The 24975-nt window shown below is 41.2% G+C and overlaps 1 protein-coding gene across 1 annotated transcript in view; it reads right to left on the reverse strand.

The window, feature by feature from the left end:
- The window catches only part of LOC114552223 (seizure protein 6 homolog), a 165692-nt gene that overhangs the window by 92956 nt on the left and 47761 nt on the right, over nt 1–24975 (reverse strand). The window contains exon 4 of the mRNA XM_028572869.1: nt 11650–11839. Within this exon, the coding sequence (XP_028428670.1) occupies nt 11650–11839 (190 nt within the window). The remainder of the gene's footprint in view (nt 1–11649; nt 11840–24975) is intronic.

Here is a 24975-nt window from a genome sequence, read left to right on the forward strand (position 1 = left end):
AAAAAAAAGCTGGGTTTTTTTTCATGGTTGACGGGAAGTCAACACAAGGTTTAAAGCATTCAAATATTCTCATAATACATTGGGAAAGTAATAAATATAAAGTAATAGTAATAAAAATTTGCTATGGCAAACATTGGCCCCAGTACCAGGCTCTTAAATCCAGTCCTGCGTCCTGACAGCCCAGCTGATGTTCTATATTTATGGCACAGTGAAATTTCCTCTTGCTAACAAAGACAAATGGTCTATTAGCAGTCTTGCATTTTACATGGACTGATGAAAAATACATACATCTCCCTCTGTGCCTGGACATCAATAAAGAAACCAATGGAGGGGATTCATCTACGCCTCGCTCATCAGACCTCTTTGAGAATAATTGGGCGTGACAGGCTTTTACAGGACAGGACACTGTGGGTGGGAAATATCCTTCAGTGATGGGATCCAATTTCACACAATGTCATGTCCTCTGTGGGACTGGGCATTGTCTGTATGGATGGAGGGAGGCTTTACTGTACAGCCAACTTTGGACTGCAAAACGCTGCATAGAGTTTATATAATAAATCTGGACATATTTAGATCAACTTGCATTTGATGGCTTAAACTGAACTGTATCTACTAGTAGAACTAGGAAATGCATCATTCCTCTGAGAGATTTGTCATCATTGTGGTGCCATGACACCACCATGAGACAGAATGAAGGACAGTGAGACACAATAACGAGAAGACAGGTGTGAATGTCATTCACATAAAACTAAAGCATGAACGGCCTGTGGTGTGCACTGAAACATTTAGGCAAAACAGTTTCAACTGTGAAATCTCTAACTGATTAACTGACTACATAATGAACACTCTAAAAGGATATTTCTTTAAGAAAATTCAACATAATATCTGAGTTCTGCATTGAAACATTAACTATGACACTGCTAAAGTTCAGGATTAAATGCTAGCCGGTTGCTATGGAAATCCCACACTTCATTATTCCTTTTACACAGCAGGTGGAAAAACAGAGAGCCTATAAATAACAGGAGCTTCATGACTTCTGTCTGCGTAACACAATGAGCATCGATATTGTCATTGTTTGGTTGTCTGTTACACATTGGATACCAAGCTAAACATATTTACTGAAAGCCATTACATTTTTGTTTAATATCAAAACATCTTTGAGATCATTGTAATGGGATATATTTGGCTCATAGAAAAATAAAACAATAATGTTGAAAAGAGGTGCAGTCTATGCACTTCTAACTTCAGCGTGTGTTGGTATCAGCCACAGTGTCTTTTGTCTTTTTTACTAATCGGTGGCAAAAAGTTGGAATATTTTAAAAATTCTACCCAAAGGTTTTTTTTGTCATTTTAGATCAACAATGACTCAAATTACTATGTGTGATATAAAAAGTGGTTGCTGGTAATGACGAGTCCTGCGGACAACAAAAGTTCTTTCTACAGAGCTTTTTAAGGTTTTAAAACTCATTATTTTTGTTTCTCTGACCCGCTATCTCCACTCTCATTAACATTGTTTCCAGCTGCAGACAGCCGTTTTCAGTGGCAAAGGTCTGATAAAGTGCACAAGCACCAAACCACCTGGTCAAGAAAATGGAACATATAGGTGCTAATGAGCCATATATTTTCCCCAGGAGATGGTGGAGACCAAACCAGAGCTAAAATGAGAGAGAATATTGGATTTACATTCATCAGGTGGCCAGAACCATGGCTCCAAATGACTGATGGCATTGCTCTGTGTCTGCTTGATGTGTGAATAGTAGTGATGGCCAAATTAAGCTTCATGAAGCAGTTTCTTTATTGTCTGAGCCCACTATATGGCACTCTCTGTTCAACAAAGGGTTGAAAGCACACTGAATTGCCATTCCTTGAGCCTTTTTCTTTAAACCAAGAGCTTGAGCCACCTAGTTGCCTCAGAAAATAAATAAAATGGTTCACAAAGCTTTATTTGGCCATCAATAGCCATCACTTGTCCTAACTAAATGTAAAGGTTGAAACACAAAGTCAGACTTTTCAGTGACACGAACACTTGTTTTTTCTTCCCTCGGCAGCTAAACACTGTGTAATTTGACACTAAAGTGATCACCCCATGTCTTTTTAATGCGTGACGGACTCAACTGAATGCCAAACCTATTTGTGTGTGCTGTTATTCATGCTAATTTCTGATAGGGCAGTAATTAAATGCAGGAATACAAAAGTCAATTTGACTCCCTCCATATTTAATTAATGGAGAAATCCTGTTGCAATTACATCTTCATAATAACCAAAAGAATATTAGATGTATGCCCATTTTAAATTCACTTGTCAGCATGTCAATGGTTTATAATTATCCAAGGAACAGAATGAGCTGACCCATCCGCTGCTCAACATTTACTGTAGCTCGATATCCCAGCACCCTTGCGATGCAAGAGTCAAATGGAAGACTACTGAGTGTTTTTTCAATCAAATAATTTAATTGAGCATTCAGTTCCTAAATTCACTTTACATTAACTACATTAACTGTATTGTCATGTAGGGTTGTTGTGGGCTTCTGAAAAGGAGATATTGACACCAGTAATTTTAAATTGAACCAGTTGATCGCTGGTACTTTGTGCAAAATAACACTTAATATCAATATATCTGACCCTTTTATTGCTAAGAGAGTAAGAGTATCAGTTCTATTTTCATCAGGGTGGACCATTCTCTGAAACAGTCTTTTTACATTTGAAGGACTATATTATTTTCATAATAATTTCATGTAAATGTTTGATATCACCGAAAACTTGTTATTCACAAAGACATTCCATATGGTGTGCACTCCTATACATCTGACTATAGCTGGGTCGGCATTATTGCAGAGCAGACACTGCTTGTTTTGTCCGTCTTGTGTCTGACCAAAGCGCTTATTTAACCTGATGTGCCAGATGGTTTGTTACACAGAACCTGAGAAGCCTTCACTCGAACCAGTGGTGCAATCTCATTACTTGGAGCCTGACAAGATGGATTTTCGTGTGATATGTGATCTCTCTACCAGTGATAAAATCATGTCACTTTGTTAACCTGGCCATGGCTTGGTAGCAGTGCATTTCCCCTAGTCTATATCCACAACGTTCCACATCCCAGATTGCTCCGGTGCTACTGGAAATTCCGCCGGATGTCCTTTTTTTCTGCCAGATGTCCGTTACCTTCCTCTTTCTTTGTGTTGGCTTTCTAAACTCAGGTGGATCTATGAGGACTATGGTTAACTGCTCCTCAGATCTCTGCAGGGTAAATCTAGACAGCTAGATAGACTTTCTGTCCAATCTGAGTTTTCTGTGGCACGACTAAAACAACTTTTGAAAGTAAACATGCTCCACCAAAACAAGTTACTGCCCAAGGCTATTTTGCAGAGGCACCATGGCTCCGTCTGGCGCCCGTAACAACTGCGATTGGTTTAAAGAAATGCCAATAAACCAGAGCATGTTTTTGTCTTATCCAGGAATACTGTGTGGACAAGGTCTGGCAATGCGAGGTTATGTTTTATTGCTTGAGAATTCATCTTTTAATTTGTTAAGAGGAATATTGTTACTCCTATTTTGAAAATAACATAGTCTCACTTTAGTGTGACCTGCTATGCACGTAATCCCAATGATTGATTACAGAATCCTAAATTATAACCCACCCAATAGCCTTCCACATGATCATAAGAATTTGTAGTTTGTGGCTCAATCAGTAAAAGTCTTTCAACATTTTGAGAGAGTACCATTTTTACCCATCCCATAAATATTTTAATCCTACATATTATGGCAGTACATACAGATATTAACCATTTTGGCACGGGGATGGGAAAGAAAAGGAAAGATGACTTCTGTGGGTCACATATTGTGTATCTCCTCACACGCTGAATCAATAAGTCCACCCTCACCTGATAAGTGAATATTGACTGGGGATGTGATAAGAATTTCCAGAAGGATGTTCTATGCATATCAGAAGTGACATATTGCGAACTCATGTGAGTGTGAGCATGTACTAAGCATGTTCAATCATGAACACAGTCTCATATCCATGGTGCCGGTCTGTCATTCTCCTCCGCCGCTGCCTGGCCTGCACTTGCCTTTCTCTGCCTGGGAACAATATGTTGCAACAGCAACTCAATGTGATGAATCCTATCTCAGCCAACACATGCACTGCCTCAGTGCTCAAGACATTGCAATCCCAAACATTGAATGTATTCATCAACATGTGGACAAAAAGCCAGGCAGGGAAGGCTAGCTTGTGGAGGGATTTGAATGGTGAACAAAAATGTTGTATTTCCATGGTGCACATCTGTGGAAAGTTTGTGCTCAAGGTGTGGGAGCTTTAGCTTGTATTGTTCTGTCTGGGGTCTAATCAATGGGTCCGTGCAAATGCTCTCATTAAGGGAAGCTGGGAGAAGCTGTTATTACTGGTTTTAACCTGCTCTTTAAGCCTTAACCCTCCTATTATGTTGGGGGGGGGTTACATCCATTAAATTGACTCAGACTGTTTAAATATACTAACAAAAATATCATGGCTTTTCAGAGATTCAGAAAGAAGAAAACACATTACATACACATATTTAACAACTAAATGTAACAACAATTTGATAAACATTTATTTCTTTACAAAATATGGCATTTTGAAAAGTATTCTATGGGGGGTAATGCAGGAATTTTCAATTCAAAAATAGTCCTGAATGTTCTTATACAAAATATTTTGTAAAGATTAATATCAACAGGGTGTCGTGTGGAGCTGAGTGCCAAGAAACCTGATTGTTAGATCCAACTCCTGTCAGGAGCCAGGTCAGAAACACACCGGGGGCGTGACGAGTAAGCAAAGCAAAACTGCAAAATAATCGGTATGCGTATATAGTTCGCATCAAAACTATTCACACAGGCAGCGATGAAAACTTGCAGCAGTTTTCGATAAAAAATTTGGATATTCTCGCCAGCTCATCTACCATCTGGCTGGGACAGCTGTTGAGGAGAGAGATAAAGTGACGGAGATGCTGTGTGAGCAGACAAGAGAGAGCGATTGGAGCAGAGGAGAGTTAACGTTTGGCGGTGAAGATATCAAATGGCGGGGTGCACTTAACTGAGATCTATATGCCACCCCGCAGGGTTCACAAAAACAGAGCCCTAGATTTTAGTTAGGTTAACAGTACCAACATTAAGCACATAAGGAGGAGGTTGGGGTTGTGAAGACAGCCGCAGCAGCAAACAATGTAAGCATGAAGATATTACCCAGAGTGTTGGGTTGTAATGGCAGTATGGCTGATGATTTTGATATATGTACTGTATGTATGAGTTGCAAAGCTCCATTATCTGAGTCTATTGCATAGGCGTAATTTACAGAGGGGATAGGGGATGGGGTGGTTACATAATAACAGTAAGCATAACTCCCCCCCAAGAACCTTATATAATTTCCTTTACAAAATAAAGACATTTGCACCAATAAATTGATGCAGAAAAGGCATAAATTGTTGGAGAAAAAAAATCGGAATGTAAAAAAAGGAAGTGTTTAATGCTCAAAATTTCTGGCCACAGTCCTGATCCTGAACCTGAGTCCTTTAACATTAAGTATCTGCTGATACAGAGTCCAAGCCGATACTTACAAATGTATACAATACTATATGTAATTTTTTTACTTTTCTGAAACTGTGTAATTTTTCATATAATGATCATAAATGACCTGTAACAGCAAACAAGATTAACAGTGACAAGAACGCTATTTTTATATAGTTTTTATTAATGCCTTTGCCCACGTCCGATTTTTCACAGAAAGTCACAAATTGATTTATGGCAGGTAGACGGCGCTACAGCAACCCATTCAGACAGGTCACAGATTTAATTGTAATACCGGAAAAGCCTGTGTTAGCATATCCAGCCAGGCAAAGGTAGCAGAAGATTTCTTTACATAGGCCTAATTTAATTTTAGAAGTTATCTGCTGTAGTAATGGCTGATACTGGGGCAGGGCCATCACAGGAAAGAAGGAAATTAAACCAAGAACAACTAAAAGCTAAAAGGGAAAGGGAAAAACAACAGGAAAACTCTGAGTCACACACTCAGTCTGGCTTTCAATAGATGGAGACAATTACAGGATTGTAAATGATTCAAAACCGACCACGAATGGCCCTCAGGTATGTAAAATGTCTTTGTCATTCATAAAATAACTTTACAATGCGCAATGTGGTTGTAGTCAGTAGCCAACCTTAAATTACGTCCCTCTTCCATTTAGCGCATGGTTTTTAATCCTTTTCAGTTTGTGTTGGCCTACTATTTTCTTTTCCCTCATCCCCCTGTACTTGTGTAAAGCGTCCTTTGGTTTCATGAAATGTGCTATATTAACATAAGTTATTATGACGTTGGTTGCTTCAATAAACTCTTATTGCTTTGGCTTGTGACACAGTTAGAGTGATAACGTTTTTAACGGTTTAGCTCACGAGACATCCAAAGTAGGCTAAGTTACTGTATGCAACACTTGAAATGTAACAGTGCATCTGTAACGTATTCTCTTATTGTAAATTATTTTCTGTCTGAGCAAAACATGTATCGCAACAAAAGACCTCCTGGTAGAGGCAGACACCGTTACCACATTTAGGAGTAAACTGAAAACCCTCCTCTTTGATAAAGCTTATAGTTAGGGACGAGGAGTTGAAGCGTCCACCTAACCCGGCCCACTGCTTCTCCTCGTAGTCATCAGTTTTTTTTTCTATACTGTATAATTAATAATCGAGCGAGAGTAGAGGGAGGCGGTCCAGTACAGCCCGACCCGGTTGGGGGGAGTTCTAGCCCGACCAGGCACCTCTCTTTAACCTGCCTCTCTTAAGTTATGCTATTACAATTCTAGACTGCCGGGGAGGCTGTTCCTCCCTAAGACACACTGAGCTGCTCTCTCATCTCTACTTGTTACTTTTGTACTGTATGCATCCTGTCCCAGAAATGCTTGTTACTAATCTAGCTCTGGGGAGTTTACTCCCGGAGTCCTTATATTTTTTTCTTCGCAGAGCTATGCTCTGCGATTCTCTGCATTTCCGGCTGCATCCTGCTGCGTCCTGCTGCATCCGCAGCCTCCCCGTGCTCTGCAGCGCCACGTTACATCCCGCTACGCCCTGCTGTGATGTTCATACGCACAGAGTAGTCAGGATCCGGTATAGGAGACTGCAATACTCAGTATGACACGATGTGCCCTGCTATGACATGAACTTCCACGATAACCTTCAAAGTCAATGTGACTTCTAATGTGACTGTTATCACCACTGTTCATCACGCCTAAATCCCGCCCGTCAGACACCGCCTACCAAGAGTCTGGGTCTGCCGAGGTTTCTTCCTAAAAGGGAGTTTTTTCTTGCCACTGTCGCAATAGCCACTGCTAATGCTTGCTCTTGAGGGAATTACTGTAATTGTTGGGCTTTTGGAATTTATAGAGTGTGGTCTAGACCTACTCTATCTGTAAAGTGTCTCGAGATAACTTTTGTTATGATTTGATACTATAAATAAAATTGAATTGAATTGAATTGAATTGGTAACGCAAACTCGGTAATCTACACTGGGCAATAAAGCACCTTAAATAAAAGACCTTTAGAACAGCAAGTGTGGTAAAAACACTACTGCTTTTGTCCAAAGGGGCCGCTGAAATCAACACAAACTGAAAGTCACATATAGCCACTTACTTAGACGTTGATTAAACGTATAACAGCTTTAGCCTACCTAATCAGACCCACCTTAGTTTTCGCAGTCCTGGAAATAAAAAAAACAATACGCTACTGAGGACTCATCTCTAGTCTATTGATTATTTAGTCTAAAAGCTTTCCGATATAAGTTCACCAGAGCCTGAATTGATGTTCTTTGTCCAACACACACACTATTCTCCCATTGCAGCATTTAGTGAGAAACTAGCAAACAAGGCACAGATTGCTTTTAAGCAGCAGGTAATGATGTTGATGCCACTATTTAGCAGGGGAGAAGTTTGCACATGCCATCTGCGCTTTGGATGGCAATCAATCGAAACTAGCATAAATGAAGAGATATCAAGGAGCGGAATCTGTACACAGCAGGCTAGACTAGCAGGATCAGAGCTGACCCCATCTCCCTCTCCTGGGGCTGTTACGTAAAACACCAGCACATTTGAAAAATCCTTCATGGATTTTCACTACAAAGGCAGCTGCAGAAAATTATGTTCAGGTCACTCCTCTGTCATTTGCTGGCTGCAGGATCAAGTCCTTCTAAGTAAGCAGTTATAAATATAATGTATTTGTTAATCATGTGGATGACTGATGAACCAAAGTTATTTTCATTGGGTTAACAAGTGATCAGTGGTGGTAGAAGTATTCAGATCAGATTTTTCAATTGCTAAACGACAGTGTTCACACACATCTCAAACACGCTCAGTGCAGCCAAATACCATGAACAATCCTCATTTAGATTACACACATTGTAACTCAGAACAAACTGAGAGTAAAAACACTAGCATCACACACCACCACAGAAATTACAAACTTTTCATCTTTACAGTTTGAATAATTTAAGTGACTTCACACTAATCAATATGTGTTATAAGAAAAAAGTGAAATTATATTCTTTTCTTTTTTCTTTTATACCACTTTTTAGGTAAACAAGAATGCATGAAAATCCTCAGTTTGCTCAACTACAGTAAACACACACATATATCTATATATATGTTGGAAATGTTACAAACTAAAAGGTACGTAATAGTTAAGATGTTTTACAAGTTTTTATCAACACATTGTTGATCCTCTCTTGCCATGAACCTGCATCATCTATGAATACAAATGACTGTGGTGTTCCCATTGCTATCACCTCCATTACTTTGTGATGTAAAGGAAGAGTTTTTCAATTCTTTTTAACTGTGTATGTAACCTCAGGACATCTTACCTGGACAAATTGGTATCCTTGCTCTTTTACACTGTTTTCTCTCAAACAGTACAATATATACAACTGGTTTTTTATTTCCAAAAAAAAGGCGTTCTGAGCTATCCCTATATATATATATATATATATATATATATATATATATATATATATATATATATATATATATATATATATATATACATACATACATACACTCACACAGTATGTGTTTTTTTATTTCCAAAAAAAAGGCGTTCTGAGCTATCCATATATATACATACACTCACACAGTATGTGTTCACTAACAAGTCTAAAACAAAACACCTGCTTAGGCGTTCAGCTAAAATTGCAATCAGCAGTGTTTGATAGGCTCCATTCAGTTTCGACAGCAGTGTGTTAGCATTTGAACAAAGTGCTGTAGATCCACAGCAGGTTGTGGTTAAAATAAGTGTGTAGAGTTTTTAAAACTGTGTTCAAGCATTGAAAAACGAACTAGAGTTTGGTCCACATGAACTGCTGCTGTGCAGACTGTAGTTGTACCCACTGTTGTCTAGCAATAAAAAAAAAAAAAAAACTGTAATACCACACTGTAAGAAATACTCTTTTACAAGTAAAAGTCCTGCATTGAAAATGTTACTTAAGTAAAAGTATGTAAGTATCATCAGGAAAATGTACTTAAAGTATTAAAAGTACAAAGTCGATGCAGAAAAATCCTCACATTTTAGAAAGTGGAAAGTGTGGTATATTGCATGTTATATGGGTAGGAATTTTTAATGGGAGTTGTGTATGAGGAGGGACATAGCGAGCGTGTCAGCCGCGTGGCGTGTCCGTTTATATTTCGGCTCCCATGTTAACAGGTTAGAGCTTACACACTGCCGGCGTGAGACGCGTGCCTGCTAGAAATAGAACCGACGCCTATTTTTCACGCGAGACAAGAGCGTGTTGGAGGCGTTTCCAGGCAAAATAGAATAGGAAAATATGTGTATATGTCATTTAGACACAAATGCACATTAATAAATGACATCTTGATGTTTGAAAGTCAAGGTTTTGACATCAATGTAGATATAAATGTAATACAAAATTTCAGAGAAAATACTTTCAAATATTGCACCTGTCATACAGAACGAAATATTCTGTAACATATTTTGCAGTCAATACTGCCGACATTGTCTTGCTTTAATCAAATCAGTAGGCTATGATAACGTAGTGTGTGTTCTGAGTGACGGTCCAACATCAGATAGGCTATATAGGCTCTTTACAGCTACACAAAGTTGTTATAAAACAGATTTTTAGTTTGAATCTGTCGGCACTATGTCCCGAGATCAGCCCTCCCTGTATCTAGCAGCAGGAGCAGCGTCGCGTTAGACATGCTTCTGGTGTGTAGGACACAGAAAAATCCACGCAGCTGACACGCAACAGAAACGCCACGCTCGCGCGACGCGTGTGTAACCGGCCTAACAGTGAATCACGCTCGTTATTTATCAAATAACACAACATTATGTCAGAAGTGCTGTTATACTAAGCCGAAAACGGGAGACAACGGTCTTCCGGGAAGGAAAGAGGAAAAGGAGAGATCGGAGAGCAAGACCAATGAGTGAAAGTGAAGACGAGCAGAGCAGGAACAAAGCTAGCACAATGGCAAACACACCCGGTGCTTCGTTTAGCATCCAGCCACCGGAGCCCTTTGATTTTTCCAAACCACACGAGTGGACAAAGTGGATACACAGATTTGAGAGATTCCGCCAAGCAAGCAATTTAGCAGCAAGCTCTTCGTTTAGCATCCAGCCACCGGAGCCCTTTGATTTTTCCAAACCACACAAGTGGACAAAGTGGATACACAGATTTGAGAGATTCCGCGAAGAGGCTTCACACATCGGGTGTGATACAGCAACCGTATGCCATCAAGCTTAAACCAGGGGCGGTACCATTTTCTGTGAAAACCCCCAGAAGAATTCCTCTACCATTGGTAGAGAAAGTCAAGGAAGAGATCCAGTGTATGGAAAGACTGGGCGTTATTAGCCGTGTTGAGGAGCCAACTGATTGGTGTGCCGGCATGGTGGTCGTGCCCAAGAAGAACAGGGAGTCTGTACGCTTGTGTGTGGACCTGACTGGTTTGAATGTCTACATGTGCCGTGAAAAGTACATTCTGCCATCGGCAGAACAGAGCCTTGGAATGCTTGCATCAGACTAGATGCCAACATGGGGTTCTGGCAGAGCCCGCTCACGGAAGAATCAGCCAAATACACCACATTCATTACACCCTTCGGAAGGTTCCATTTAAACCGCCTTCCTTTCGGTATCGCCTCAGCGCCTGAACACTTCCAGCGCATGATGGCCGAGGTTACTGAGGGGCTGGAAGGAGTGGTCTGCCACATCGATGACATACTGGTGAGGGGAGGACCATGAAGACTGAGGCCATCATGGAGAAGAAGGAGCCCGGAAACGTCGGCAAGTTGAGGAGTTTTCTCGGCATGGTCAATCAGCTGGGAAAGTTCATTCCCCAGCTGGCAGGAAAAGACAAACCACTCCGTGACCTCGTCTCTAAAAAAAACTGCTGGGTCTGGGGTGTGGATCAGGCAACAGCATTCAATCACTGAAGAGAGCCCTGTCTTCTCCTCCTGTCCTCGCTATGTATGACCCGAACAGAGACACCAAATTTCTTCAAGTCACAAAAATGTCAAGCAGCAAAAAAGCATTAAATCATTTAAATGTCAGGTTGGTTGTTTTCTCAAACTTCTAGTTTCATACTTGTGTCTATTTTGACAGCATGCAAGTGGGTTTTGTTCTGCGAGACACTCTTACCTTGGTATCTGAGCAGGACTGATCCACCCTGAGATCTCCGGCTGTGGAAGCGGATGGAGATCTGATTGCTGTGGCTGCGTACAACCAGTCCCCTCATCAGGATGGACTCATTGGCCAGCATGGTGTTCTCCATGTGGCCCACATCTTCAAACACCACCTTGTCTCCCTCAGATAGATTCACATTCATCACCTGACAGAAAGCAGAGTAAGAATTAGACCATTTATATATATATATATAAAAACAACAACAACAAAAGATCCAGATTCTGGGATCTCGAGTCTCTCAGGACCAACAAAAATAATTAATAGCAGCTGATGACCTGTTCTGCACAGAAATCACAGAGGAGCAGATTTACCAGCCTGTCTACTCCGCTCGGCATCAGCCGACCTGCCTTCTACCCCCTCACAGCGAGGGAAAACTAATCACTGCCTACACATCTTCCGCCGCAGGCTAAAAGCATCTCTTTCGACTGCACCTTGGATAAATAAAAAATGTACAGCTGCACTTTCATATAGCTCTTTGTAGTTTGGCTTATTTGAAGCTAATGTACTTGCACTTCTTGTTGTCCGGAGTTTGTACCTTCAAGGTTGAAAGCACTTCATTGGAAGTCGCTTTGGATAAAAGCGTCAGCTAAACGACATGTAATGTAATGTCATGTACTATGGAAATGCCATTGCTGTTTTCATTGAGTTTGAGCAATCTGCATACATTGATCGCCTGATTTACTAACACAGCATCTCATTACACAGTCAGTTCCTGGACTATTCTATATCAACAAAACTTTAATTTACGGCATTGTCCGTCACCTTCCTCTTTCTTTGTGTTGCCATTCTAAACTCCAGTGGATTTCTGAGGACTATGGTTAACTGCTCCTCAGATCTCTGCAGGGTAAATCCAGACAGCTAGCTAGACTATCTGTCCAATCTGAGTTTTCTGTTGCACAACTAAAACAACTTTTCAATATACACATGTTCCAACAAAACAAGTTCCTTCCTGAGGCTATTTTGCAGAGGCACGGTTGCTTAATGTGGCTCGGGAAAAAGGGAAGTTTGATACAAGCTTTGGACCAAACCACCGTGAGTCAAGGCAGAACCGGCCCATCTCAGCTCGACTCAAACCAGCCGATGGTGTCGCTGCGACTCAGCTGGTCGAGTCTCCAGAGGCTGGTTTTAGAATGTAAGGGACGTTACGTGTTTCAACAGCCAATAGAGAAGTCAGCTATAAACTATAGAAATAAAATGATCCATAATCCATTTTATTTTTATGTTACAAACAGCTAGCTAGTCGAACTTTTTAGGCCGGCCACACACTGGCTGCGTGGCGTGAGCGTGGCGTTTGTGTTGCGTGGCGGCTGTGTGGATTTTTTTTATGTCTTGTGCACACCAGCACACTAGCCTTGTCTGTACACATGTATGTTTTCCACTGATTTAATGCACTCAAGCAGTAGTATACTTCATGTTAAACATAAATATACTGATTACAGCAAAGACAACGTCGGCAGTACTGAAGGCAAAATAGGCTATAGAATATCTCGTTCTGTATTGACAGGTGCAATATTTAATTATTTATTATAATTTCTTTTAATTACATTTAACATATAATTTATTAATATGTATTTGTGTCAAAATGAAATATAAACATCTATTCCTATTCTATTTTGTTGCGTGTCGCGTGAAAAATAGCCGTTGGTTCTATTTCTAGTAAGCACGCATTTCGCCTGCCTGAGATGTGCATGTCACGCAGGCAGTGTGCAAGCTCTAACCTGTTAACACGGGAGCCAAAATAAAAATGGATGTGCCACGCAGCTGACACGCTCACGCTAGTGATGGTCAAATGAAGCTTCGCGAGCCACTGTCTTTATTTTCTGAGCTCACTAGATGGCGCTCTCTGTTCAAAGAAAAAGGTTAAAGAAATGGCAATTCAGTGTGTTTTCAACCCTTTTTTTAACAGGGAGCGCCATCTAGTGAGCTCAGAAAATAAAGACAGTGGTTCGCAAAGCTTCATTTGACCATCGTTAACCCTTGTATTGTCCTTTGTGTCACGGGGACTTGTTTAGTTTATTTAACGCATTCAAGTGCAGTGCTCTGGACCCCGAAGGACGAGGCCACTGTCAGTTCACGTGAAATGTCATCACATAGTACGCGAGGGTCACCAGGGACCCGAAGCTCAACGCAAGGCCAATACAAAACGTCCCAGTGACCCAAAGGACAACATAAGGGCTAGCTCACGCCACTCACCCAGTGTGAAGCCGGCCTTACAGTGCGGATCCACTTTGGCGACACGACTGAAGCGTGGTGACGCGACGCCTCCCCTCATTTGTACGTTGATGGGCGTTCTCTTAAAACATCCATGGTTGATGCTCCACGCCCTTGACCGGCAGCTGATTGGGTCTGGCTACTACCGAATTTCAAAAGCAACCATAATGGCGGCTCGTTCGGAATACAATCTCATATTTTAGGAAAATAGTTCACCGAAACATGTTTCTGAAAATATTTTAGAGAAATAGGCCATAGAGTTGCTGAATTTGTCTTCATTTCATATCGACAAAAGTCAGTTTGAAAGATTTTCATGAGATTTTAAGAGGCGGCGAGCCACGAGAGACTACCCCCAGTCTCCCCTGTGCTCTACTTGGATAGTTGCGTCGCGTTCACCAGATTAATTTGCATAAAGATGGGTATCGGCCAGCTTTTTTGATGCCCAGCATTTTTTCAAATGCAGTGCCATCTGAACTGGGCTTAAGTGGACTTTGTTTTATCTACTGTTTCCAAGGTAAATAATGGACCTTCATGTTATTGCTAATTATTCCATATTTATGTTGGCATAGACATATGTTTGCATTATTGTTTACTTTTTGTAACCCAGTTTATTTTCTTTCCTATTTGTACATAGTTATGTTGGTTTATCTTTGTCGTAGTTGTACTTCTGTGTTTATCTCTATGTACATTGTTCTAGGCACTGTGTGTAAATTGATTGAGAGCGAGTGAAAACCAGAGTTTAATCCCTTGCATGCTTTAACAAATATGATGAAAAATGTGTGTATTTAATTCTGATTACAGAGCACCAAGAGTGACCATATCAGAAAGTAATGCTGTTAACTAATCATATACAATGCCAAACACAGAGACTCTGTCTGTCTGCTGCAGCAACACATATATTAATGCCACTATTTACATAATATGTATTTGCCGCCATGGCCATTCCATCAGAATTACACCCAGCAACAGCAGTTCAACACATTATTCTGGATAATTTAAAAAGTGGCATAAAGGCTCTCTACAGTTTATCCATTGAGGGGCAGCCATTATTGTTGCCACACCGTGCACATCAGACAGTCATCAGACTGAGAAAGCAAATCAGAGACAGTTTTCCAATTTTAGATGAGATAATCAAATGGTCCTATTATATAAAATGACTTCAGGGTGCAGAAGCGCCAGCCTGCATGGATTAAATTGACATCTGAAGCTTTTTACACTTACAATTTGTGAGGAAGGGGTTATTACTTGCACAGTTCAAGGGCTTGTTTGCACTTAAACTTGCACAAATTACCTAGTGAAAAAAAAAATCAGCACTCTGGTGAAGTGAAGTGAAGTGAAGAAGGTTGACCTGAGACACTCGGAAGGTAAGCCTGACCTCGGTGGTTCAAGCAATGTCTGTGAAGAGAATTGCAGCCAACGACAAACATTTTATCATTAACAACATATCAGCATGTATCATAAGAAACAGCGTTGGAAGTCTGCTCGGGCACAAATCAAAAGAAGAAAAAATATGGAAAAAGCCAAAAGGACAATGTAGAGCTCAGTGATTACACTGCAGATAGGCCTGATAATTGTCAGCTTGTCTCCTTCGTTGACAGCACGTCTGGTGAGAAGTGCCGCTTTTATAAGCCTTTATCTTTATTCAGGCGTTAAAAGGAAGGGGGAGTCTTGTCTTCACGTGGCCCTCCCTTAGATCATATCAACTGCCTCCTATCTCTCCTAGCTGGGGGAGAAATCCACAGCTCTCCTGAGGGAGTCTGTAGTGGTGTGTATCCACCGACAGAGTGTCAGTTAACAGTATATTTATATTATATGAACATCCAAACCAGACGCCAGACTATTTAGGGGTACAACAACAATTGTAATTGTATAGGCTAAATATTATGAGTAGAATAGAAATATTATTATATTATTATACTCTCTGCTCCTCACCACAGGGCTTCTCAGGTGCTGCAAGCAAATCACTCCGCCCAAGTAGCAGAAGTAGAAGTGCTTTGCCTTGAGAATATAGTTCCCAGTATGTATACGGTTAAAAGGTGACTGTGTCTCATGTGACGTTGTTATTTGTACACCCTGGGACTATACAAATCACATGTAAATAGGAAAATGTTGGTGTTATTTTGTCACTTATTGGTAGCAGTAGGCTAGTTGGAGCCGGTTACCTCCAGGATTTGTGCTAACTAGGCTAGCAGTGGGGGCGTCAGACAGAGTTACAACACGCACGGAGATGAGAAGGGTATGTATGGACTTATCTAACTCTGGGGGACACGGTGAATAAACTAAAGTCCCAGTAAGTCGGTGTGTTCCTTTAAAGCTATAGTGTGTAGTTTCTGTCGCCCCATGAAGAAATGTAAGTAATGAAACAAGACTGTCGGCGCATCCACGTGATACAAGCTTTACGTGATCACGCACACGCCACGTGTGTCTGGGGTATATTGCAGTGTTCAGGAGTCTGATGGCCTGTTTCTGAGTCTTGTTGTCCGTGCTTTCACACTCCTGTAGCGCCTTCCTGAGGGCAGGGGTGTGAAGAGACTGTGTTGTGGGTGTGTGTCGTCTTTAATGATGTTGTGATGACCCTGGTGATGTACATGTCCTGTAGTGATGGGAAGGCTGCTCCACAGAGGAGTTGTGCAGTTTTTATGCGCCCGGGGATTGCGTCCCACATGTGGCGGTCCGTCCTGTTTTCTCGTTGTTGCGTCCCCCAGAGCAGGTTTGAAAATCGTGAACTGTACACGTTCAAAATTCGTGATGTGTACACGAAATAGACGTCAAAATCATGACCTGTAAACGTATCAAATAATCAAAATAACGTGACTATTTCACGACCTGGCGTGAGACCGGGTTGATCCTTTCCATAATGTTGTCAGACACTTTGAATATTAATCTGAGCCTGTCAGTGGCAACACACGACACTTTTAGCAGACACAAATAGAAGGTGTGCAATTGGCCAACAATGTTACATTGTAGCCGACTGCAACGGTCTCGCTTAATACTGGACCAATGTCAAAGATTGTTGTTCCCTTCAGTCACTTAGACACAAAAACATAGGAAAAACCATAGGTTGAAAGAGATGACAGCTGTGCAACACGTCACAGCAACTGATGTCACTTAAAGCTTTAGTATGTAACTTTTTTTAATTAATGGATGTCCGTTACATTCAAGCCATTGCCAAATGACTTGCTACAAAGCTAATTAAGACTATCAGCTCCACACAACTCTTTCTGTATTTCTCAGTATGAGAACTATGTTCAGAAAATGGACTGCATTTATTAAAATGGTGTCGTCCGGTGACTTTCCCGCGCAGAAAATCGAGCTAAGATAATTACCTCTTCTGAAGAGTTCATCATGTTTTTTTAATCCTGCATGTCCTCCTTGGTTACAAGCAACTGCTTGTATCTTGTGGATGCACCGACATTGTTGTTTTCCTTACTTAGAATTCCTCATTGGGGAGACAGAAACTACACACAATAGCTTTAAGATTGACGCTATGGAACCTAGGATTTCTCCTAGGCGCTTCGGCTCCTCCGCCCTCGCGTCTCTTCCTCACATCTTTCTCTCACATCCTCTCTGAGAGGAGCTAAGACACTGGGGAAGAGACGCAAGGAACAGATGCGAGTGAGGGAAGGGAGGAGACACGTTATCATAATGAAAAGCACACTAATTTCTTCTTCCTGTCATTTCAGAACCTGCCACTCCCTCTTGCCTTCCAGTAGCCACTTTGCCTAACCTGCTCTGCATCACCCAATTACCCACCTGCGTCCCATTCCCTCTGATTAGATCCAGCACTGGTATATTCCTTTACCTAGTGCCAGATTGTCTTTTGCATTACGCTTAGCGCTCCTGCATTCTATACCTGATTCCTGATCCTGCCTATCTGAACCTCGGCCTGTTTCTAAACTCTGATTCACTGTCAGTTAGTTTGCCATCTGATCTTCTGTAATTTAGAAATAAACCTTTGTAAACTTTATTAAAAACTTAACTAGGCCTGCAAAATGGAGAACAGTGATGGAGCAAGTCAATGGAGGGAGGGTGAGATGTTAGACCTAATGAGTGTATGGGGAGATACTTCAATTCAATCAAAACTAGAGGGATCATACGTAACTGCTCCATTTTTGAAAAATGCTCATTAATGTTACGGCTGCCATTACACAAACATTTTGAAATAAAAGCGAAAATGCTTACTTCATCCATAACCTCCCTAACTTTATTGCAACAGCGTGATGCGTCTGATGTCATTGTTATTGTTCTTCTGCGCATGCGGGTCAGTTCGAAACCGCAAACAGTTCACACTGGAATCTGATACAGGCCACATTTTAAAAGGTAATGTGAACAGCCAAAAAAATAAATAATTGGATCTGAGAAAAAAATCCAATGAAGCATTAAGACTTGCAGTGTGAATGTAGCCAAAGTGCTTCACAATAAAAGATGGAAGTGCAAATAAAAGACAGGAGCCACAGACATGAAATGCGGACATCAAGCTGAAAACATGAAAAGAATATGATTCAAAACTGCAGCCAGAATCCTGAAAAAAACTATGAAAATATGATCACATAACAGCTGGCCTCCCTTCACCGGCTCCCAGTGCAAGTTAGAGCTGATTTTAAGCTTCTTATTTTAACATATAAGGCCCTGCATGGACTCCACCACCTTATTTATCTGAGCTTATTACACCATATACACCGGCACGCTCTCTCCGCTCCCTTTATGCTGGTCTCTGGTCATTCCTCTAGTAAACCAAAAATCCGTTGGTTATAGACCAGGGGTCTTCAACATTTTTTTAGGCCAGGGACCCCTTAGCTCAAAGAGAGACCGAGTAGGGACCCCCTACTGCATATATTATAAACAATTGAGTTGCATATTAAATTAGGCCGAATGGATGGAAAAAAAATGGATATTATTTATACGTCATGTTTTAATGTTAAACATACATGTGGAAGGCACAGTGAATCTTTAAGCCTAACTGTATGGCTACCATAGTGGCTACTATAGTTACCTATAGTAAGCTTATCTTCAATGTGTAATTTTTTTTGTTGTTGCACAAATAGGCCAATTTATCTTTGCTATTACGTAATATGTTGGATTCAGGTCAATGTATATTTTCAGACATATTTCATTTTTTGAAAAAATATACTTTAAAGCCCCTTATAAATAAATGCCCGTCATCTGTAGAATGGCCTCCCATGTTTCAGACGCTCACTCAGTTGACATTCTAAAATCTAGATTAAAAACCCACTTCTACTCATTATATTACAGCTAACCATAACACACCATCCTTTCAGCATTCTTCACAAACAAACCTTTTCCACTTATTCTCTTATGTTGCTGGTTTTGTATTGTTGATTATTACTGCTTTAATGCTGTTAAATTGTCTTGTTGCTGTCTGTTGTTTGTGTTCCTTTAATTGTAAAGTGCACTGAGACCATGTCAAATGGTGACTTTACACCTTAAATACAATTTGATTTGATGTTTGATTGAATAAGACACTAAAACTAAACAAAAAGCAAGTCTAAACGAATGAGTCTTGAGCTTTCTTTTGTGACTGTCAGGTTTAAAAAAGTTAAAGCCAGGCTATGTTTGGAAAACAATGTTCAATGGGGCCTGCAGCTAAATTTAATCAAGTAACTACACTAATCAGCATTTGACTGCCTCACCCAAAACCTAGCTTCTAAAGAATGAATCAGGTCATGTCTGACATTTAGCATATGAAGAAGACTCATTGTCCCCACAGGAAAGGTAACTATTGTTTCTGCTTTTGGGGAGCCACTCCCTGCAGGGCCAGACGTGATTAGAACAAAGGAAATGCAAACTCTGTAAACTTGAACAGAATCGGCACTACCATGTGAAACGACCTTTGTCTGTGACCTGGAGTAAACCTGAAATCAGAGGTGTGTCTTTAAACTGGGACAGTTTCCATTCAGGGAAACACCCACAATTCCAAGGGATATAATTCTGATCCTGAGTAAGATTCGGGACTACAGCCTGTGACCCCGCAATGGGAAACTGCTGCAGTCCGCTGTTTACAGTGTATTTGTTTTGTCATGTCGCATGGCTGCTAACTGTGACCCGACAGGGGAAGCATGTTTTGCAGTCTGCTGCTGGCAGTGTTTTATGTTTTATGTTTGATTGTGTTTTGACTGTCGTTTTCATGTTGTTTTATTAAACCTCTTGCTTAACTTTCAATTCGACCCCAGCCTCTCCTCCTTCCTCCAGAAATCAAAGAACACGTCTTTTAGATATTTCTTAACAATTGGTGACCCTGACGTGATGGAGGATGAAAGGAAAAAAAAAGGCGAATTGAAAAACTGGAGTGCTGACTGCTGACCTCTCTCACACAGGGCCTGAAATGAAAAGGTGAGCCAGAACCTGTTTTTATCGAAAATCTGCAATAGTTAATTTAGAAAGATTTAGGTGGGAGAGATCAGCAGCGTCAAACTCGTAAGTCTATTAAAATCTGTACAAGTATTGATAAAGTAATGCCCAATTGAAAACTGCGTTAAGAGCGATAAGTCAAAAGCACTGTATGTTGTTTGTTGCTATTTGTATTGTGTGTGTTTTGTGTGTGTTAAGCTTAGAAGCCTGAAGAAGGTCCATGGAATAGATATCTCAATAGCCGACCGGGGCGAGAGACCCGAGAATTTGAATCGCGCGAATTAGAAAAGTTCGTGATAAAGTCGACCAGGGTACATGTGTAAATTTTAAAATGTATGAGATCGTGAAAAAGTCGACCTGGTTTAGCTTGTATAAATATTGAGTTTATGAGTTCGTGAAAAAGTCGACCTAGTAAACCTGTATACATTATTTAATTTATGAGTTCTTGAAAAAGCAGACCTTGTTACGCCTGTTAAATTTTTAAAAGTCCCTAACAGGGGCCGAGTTAGACTCTGATAAATTTTAAATAGAAAGACCGCGAGGGCGACGACAGAAAATTAGTTTCTGTGAAGGCACGGAGGAAAGATTAAGACTTTTTCAAAGCCAATTTAAACAGTTGTGGGGGCGTAGGCCCTGGAGAAGCTACTTTCGCGGCGGCGGAAGAAAGGCGTCAGTGGAAGACCTCCCAGTTTTTTCTCGTGACCATAGCTTGGAAATAGGAAAATCAATTTAATATAGGTATAGTCGAATTGTGTGAAAACACTTAGGAATTGTAAAGAAAGGCCTACTGTAAATACATTTTAAAAGAATTGTGGTGTCGGGATTTGAGTCTGCGGCAGCGACTCCCGTGCGCTGTGTGTGTTTTGTGAAAAATTTTAATAAGATTGTTTTGTTTGAATTGAGAGCGCGCAACTCAGCAGCGTTGGTTGTGATTGTAAAAGAACTCATTGTGTAAATAAGATTTGTTGAAATTGAAAGCGCAGTGTGGTTATAACTTCATTGTAAGATTGTTTTGTTTAAATTGAGAGCGTGCAGCAGCTCAGCGGTGGGGGTTGTGGACATGTTGAGGTTACAGACGCAGTTTGGTTGTGGATGTTCGTTTGTGTTGAGTTTTGCATTGGAAATTCCATTTCCTGAGTGGTATAACAAACAGCGACTCCATCTGGTTGGTAAATCATTACAACAGAGCGTCTACTAAAACCAGCTAGGGGTCAGTCTATGGAAAAATACAGTAAACTAGAGAAGATTAAATTTCTGAAGAGATTGCATTGTGAATGCTTTATGATTGAAAGGCTAACTCTGTCTGTGACCTGGAGAAAACCTGAAATCAGAGGTGTGTCTTTAAACTGGGACAGTTTCCATTCAGGGAAACACCCACAATTCCAAGGGATATAATTCTGATCCTGAGTAAGATTCGGGACTACAGCCTGTGACCCTGCAAGGGGAAACTGCTGCAGTACGCTGTTAACAGTGTATTTGTTTTGTCATGTCGCATGGCTGCTAACTGTGACCCGACAGGGGAAAGCATGTTTTGCACTTTTGGACATCGGTGACCAGCACCAGATATCTATTTTGAGTGCCTTTCATTATACGCACAACACCCCAGACGACATAGCGAGACCACCGGGCTCTCCGTGGATTGTTGTCGGGTCTAGGAGACGTCGCAGACGGAGGAGGGGGAGGAAACATAAGCGAGTGTTATGCTAAGTCTAGCATAGCACACAAGCCACCTCTACCGAGCATGTATCTCTCCAATGCCAGATCCCTGGTGCATAAAACGGACAACTTGGAATTACAACTCGCTGGAAATCGCTATGTTCGTGACTACTGTGTTTTGATTATCACTGAAACCTGGCTTCACCCGGGGATACCCGATGCTAGCATGCAGCTAGCAGGCCGCACTCTGTTATGCTGGGACAGGACTGAGGACTCTGGTAAAAGCAGAGAAGGGGGGCTCTGTATGTACGTGCATGAGAACTGGTGTAATAACAGGACAATTATAGATAAACACTGTTCCCCTGACCTCGAGTACATGTCATCCAGTGACACTCCAGTGTATGTCATCCTTATTTTACAAATTGGTACTGTGTTAGGAAGTTTTCCTTTTGGTTTTAAAAGGTCCCATGGCATGAAAATTTCACTTTATGAGTTTTTTTTAACATTAATATGCGTTCCCCCAGCCTGCCTACGGTCCCCCAGTGGCTAGAAATGGCAATAGGTGTAAACCGAGCCCTGGGTATCCTGATCTGCCTTTCAGAAAATGAAAGCTCAGATGGGCCAATCTGGAATCCTCCCTTTATGATGTCATAAGGGGAAAGGTTACCTCTGCCTTTCTCTGCTTTGCCTGGCCAGAGAATTTGGCCCGCCCATAAGAAAGAGAGAGACATCATGGCTTGCAAATGAGCAAAGCATGGCAGTTGGTCAAGGCCACACCCCCACCCTCCACCTGCCCCCCCGTCTCCTCCTCAATAGCTACAGACAAAGAAATGGCACATACTAAGGAAAGCTCATTGTGGGACTGGCACGTAGTGGCTGAAATTCTGCACCAAAGCTGAATTTCGGGAAAGATACTTTAGATACAGTATTAGGGGACAACTAAGCCCTAATATAAAAGCATCCAAAAAGCAGCATGTTATAGGACCTTTAAATGTAAAATGAGGGAAGAATTCATGACTGTCATCACTTAAACCCACTCAATACTGCTTATATAATATACAACACATACAGTCCATTATTCAATTACAGTGTGCTCATTTAAAAGTGAAACTTTACTTGCAACCCACGTACAGTAAGAGTCCATCAAGCCTGAGCGCAACATGAATGACTCATAGTGTACGAGCTCAGCGGCCTCAGCAGCGTGCTTGTGTATAACAAGTCATAATGTGCCGTTAATGAACTCATGGACACAGCATCAGGATAATAGTGCGCTGAACAAAGGGCATCGCCAAGTAATCACATTATGCCTTTAGCTCAGGGATAATAAAACACTTGAGGGAACATTGGGAGACGTAATCCAATTTGCCTTGGCACCAGTCCAGCTTCTTCTGTATAACTGTACCCCACATAACATAATCATGAGGGGTGAACACACGTCTGGAAAGAGCTATTACTCTGATAATATAATGGATCACAATACACTTTCAAATCTGAACGATTGGCTGCAGTAAATTGAGATGTCAACAAGTTCCAAAGTAAAACCTTTTGAACAACCGACATCAACATCCAGCAGTGGTTGTTGATGTCGTTTTTGTTGTACTGCAGTTCAGCTGAGATCACAGCGTGATTAGTGAACTGATTGCGGTTGACATGTCTGTCTATACTAAACAGCCCTGCACTCTTCTTCTAAAAATTGTCAATTCCACTTTTTGCATTCCATTAGCTTCACCCTTTTATAAAAGCAGTAGCAATAGCACAAAAGCTGTGAAACACACAAACTGTTAATTTGGTGTTTTAGATGCTGTGCCATATAATCTCAAGAAGAAGAAGTAGACTAAGTATACAGCCCCGCCAGCAGCTCTGTGAGGCTGTACTAACTGACCTAGGGCCCTATCTTGCACCCAGCGCAATTGACTTTGTACACCGACACATGTATCATTCCTATTTTGCACCCGACGCACAGCGGACTTTTCCCTCCACAGACGCGTGTCGGTAACCTAGAAATCTAGACTCCCCCTAGTGGCAGCAAATTTATTTGGCAGCCAGGGGGGGGTCTAGGCACTCTCCGTTGACTTTCAAGCTGCAAAAACCAAATTTTGGTCAGGCCAATCACATTGTGTATAGAGTCAGTGGGCGGGGCTTATGGCTGCTGCTGCTGGGAACAGCGGACTTCTGGAAGACTTGGAGTTAAGCTTTTCTTTGATAAAAGAACAAAGAACGGCACAGAAATCATTCTTAAAAAAGGAAGATGTGTTCAGAGTTTTGCCGACCGAATACGGCAAAAGTTTAATCTATCAACTAGCTCCGCTACTTTCTTCGTTGCTCTGCCTGGTTGTAGCGCTATCCTATTACGTGCAGAGGGAATTTGAAAGACAAACGTTTATCCCGCCCCTCGGATCGAGCTCCGTCAATGGTGAGTTCCCAGACCCTACATCTGGATGTGGGTCTGGCTTGTCAGGCTAGCATGTCGGTAAATTAAGGAATGTATTTGCGCTCCTGCGGGGCGGTTCAGCAAAAAGAGGAGGCATGTTCAGGTGCGAACGTTCCCTGGTGTTATTTCGCAGTTTCAGAAAACAATTCCGCCACAAACCAGGAAAAACTTCATGTGGGGTCATGTGAAAGAAAAATGTGGATCAATGGGGGTTGTTAGTTCTTACAATAAACAAACAAACTAAATGACACAGAAATATGTTGGCAAGGGGTGCGTGTGATGTGGGAATGAGGCCTTTAAGGAGCTGGGATGACATAAGGGATTTTGTGCCTTTCTCCAGTGACATAAGTGTTTTCTGAGGACTTTTATGAGGAATTGTGGTATTACTAGTAATTACCATTAGATGAATTAAAAGTATATTACCCAGACAATACAGATTATGGCTTTGCTTAAAAAATATATATATTATGTAAAGACAAAATTGACCATCTCTATAAGCAGCACAATGGACAGTTCCTGAAACCCAAATGAGTTAAACTGTGTATATTTAAAGTGCAATCACTTGTACAAAATCCTCTATACTGAACCAAGGACTTCCAATATGGCTGCCACAG

The sequence above is a fragment of the Perca flavescens genome, chromosome 3 (assembly GCF_004354835.1).
Source record: "Perca flavescens isolate YP-PL-M2 chromosome 3, PFLA_1.0, whole genome shotgun sequence".
Taxonomy (NCBI): domain Eukaryota; kingdom Metazoa; phylum Chordata; class Actinopteri; order Perciformes; family Percidae; genus Perca; species Perca flavescens.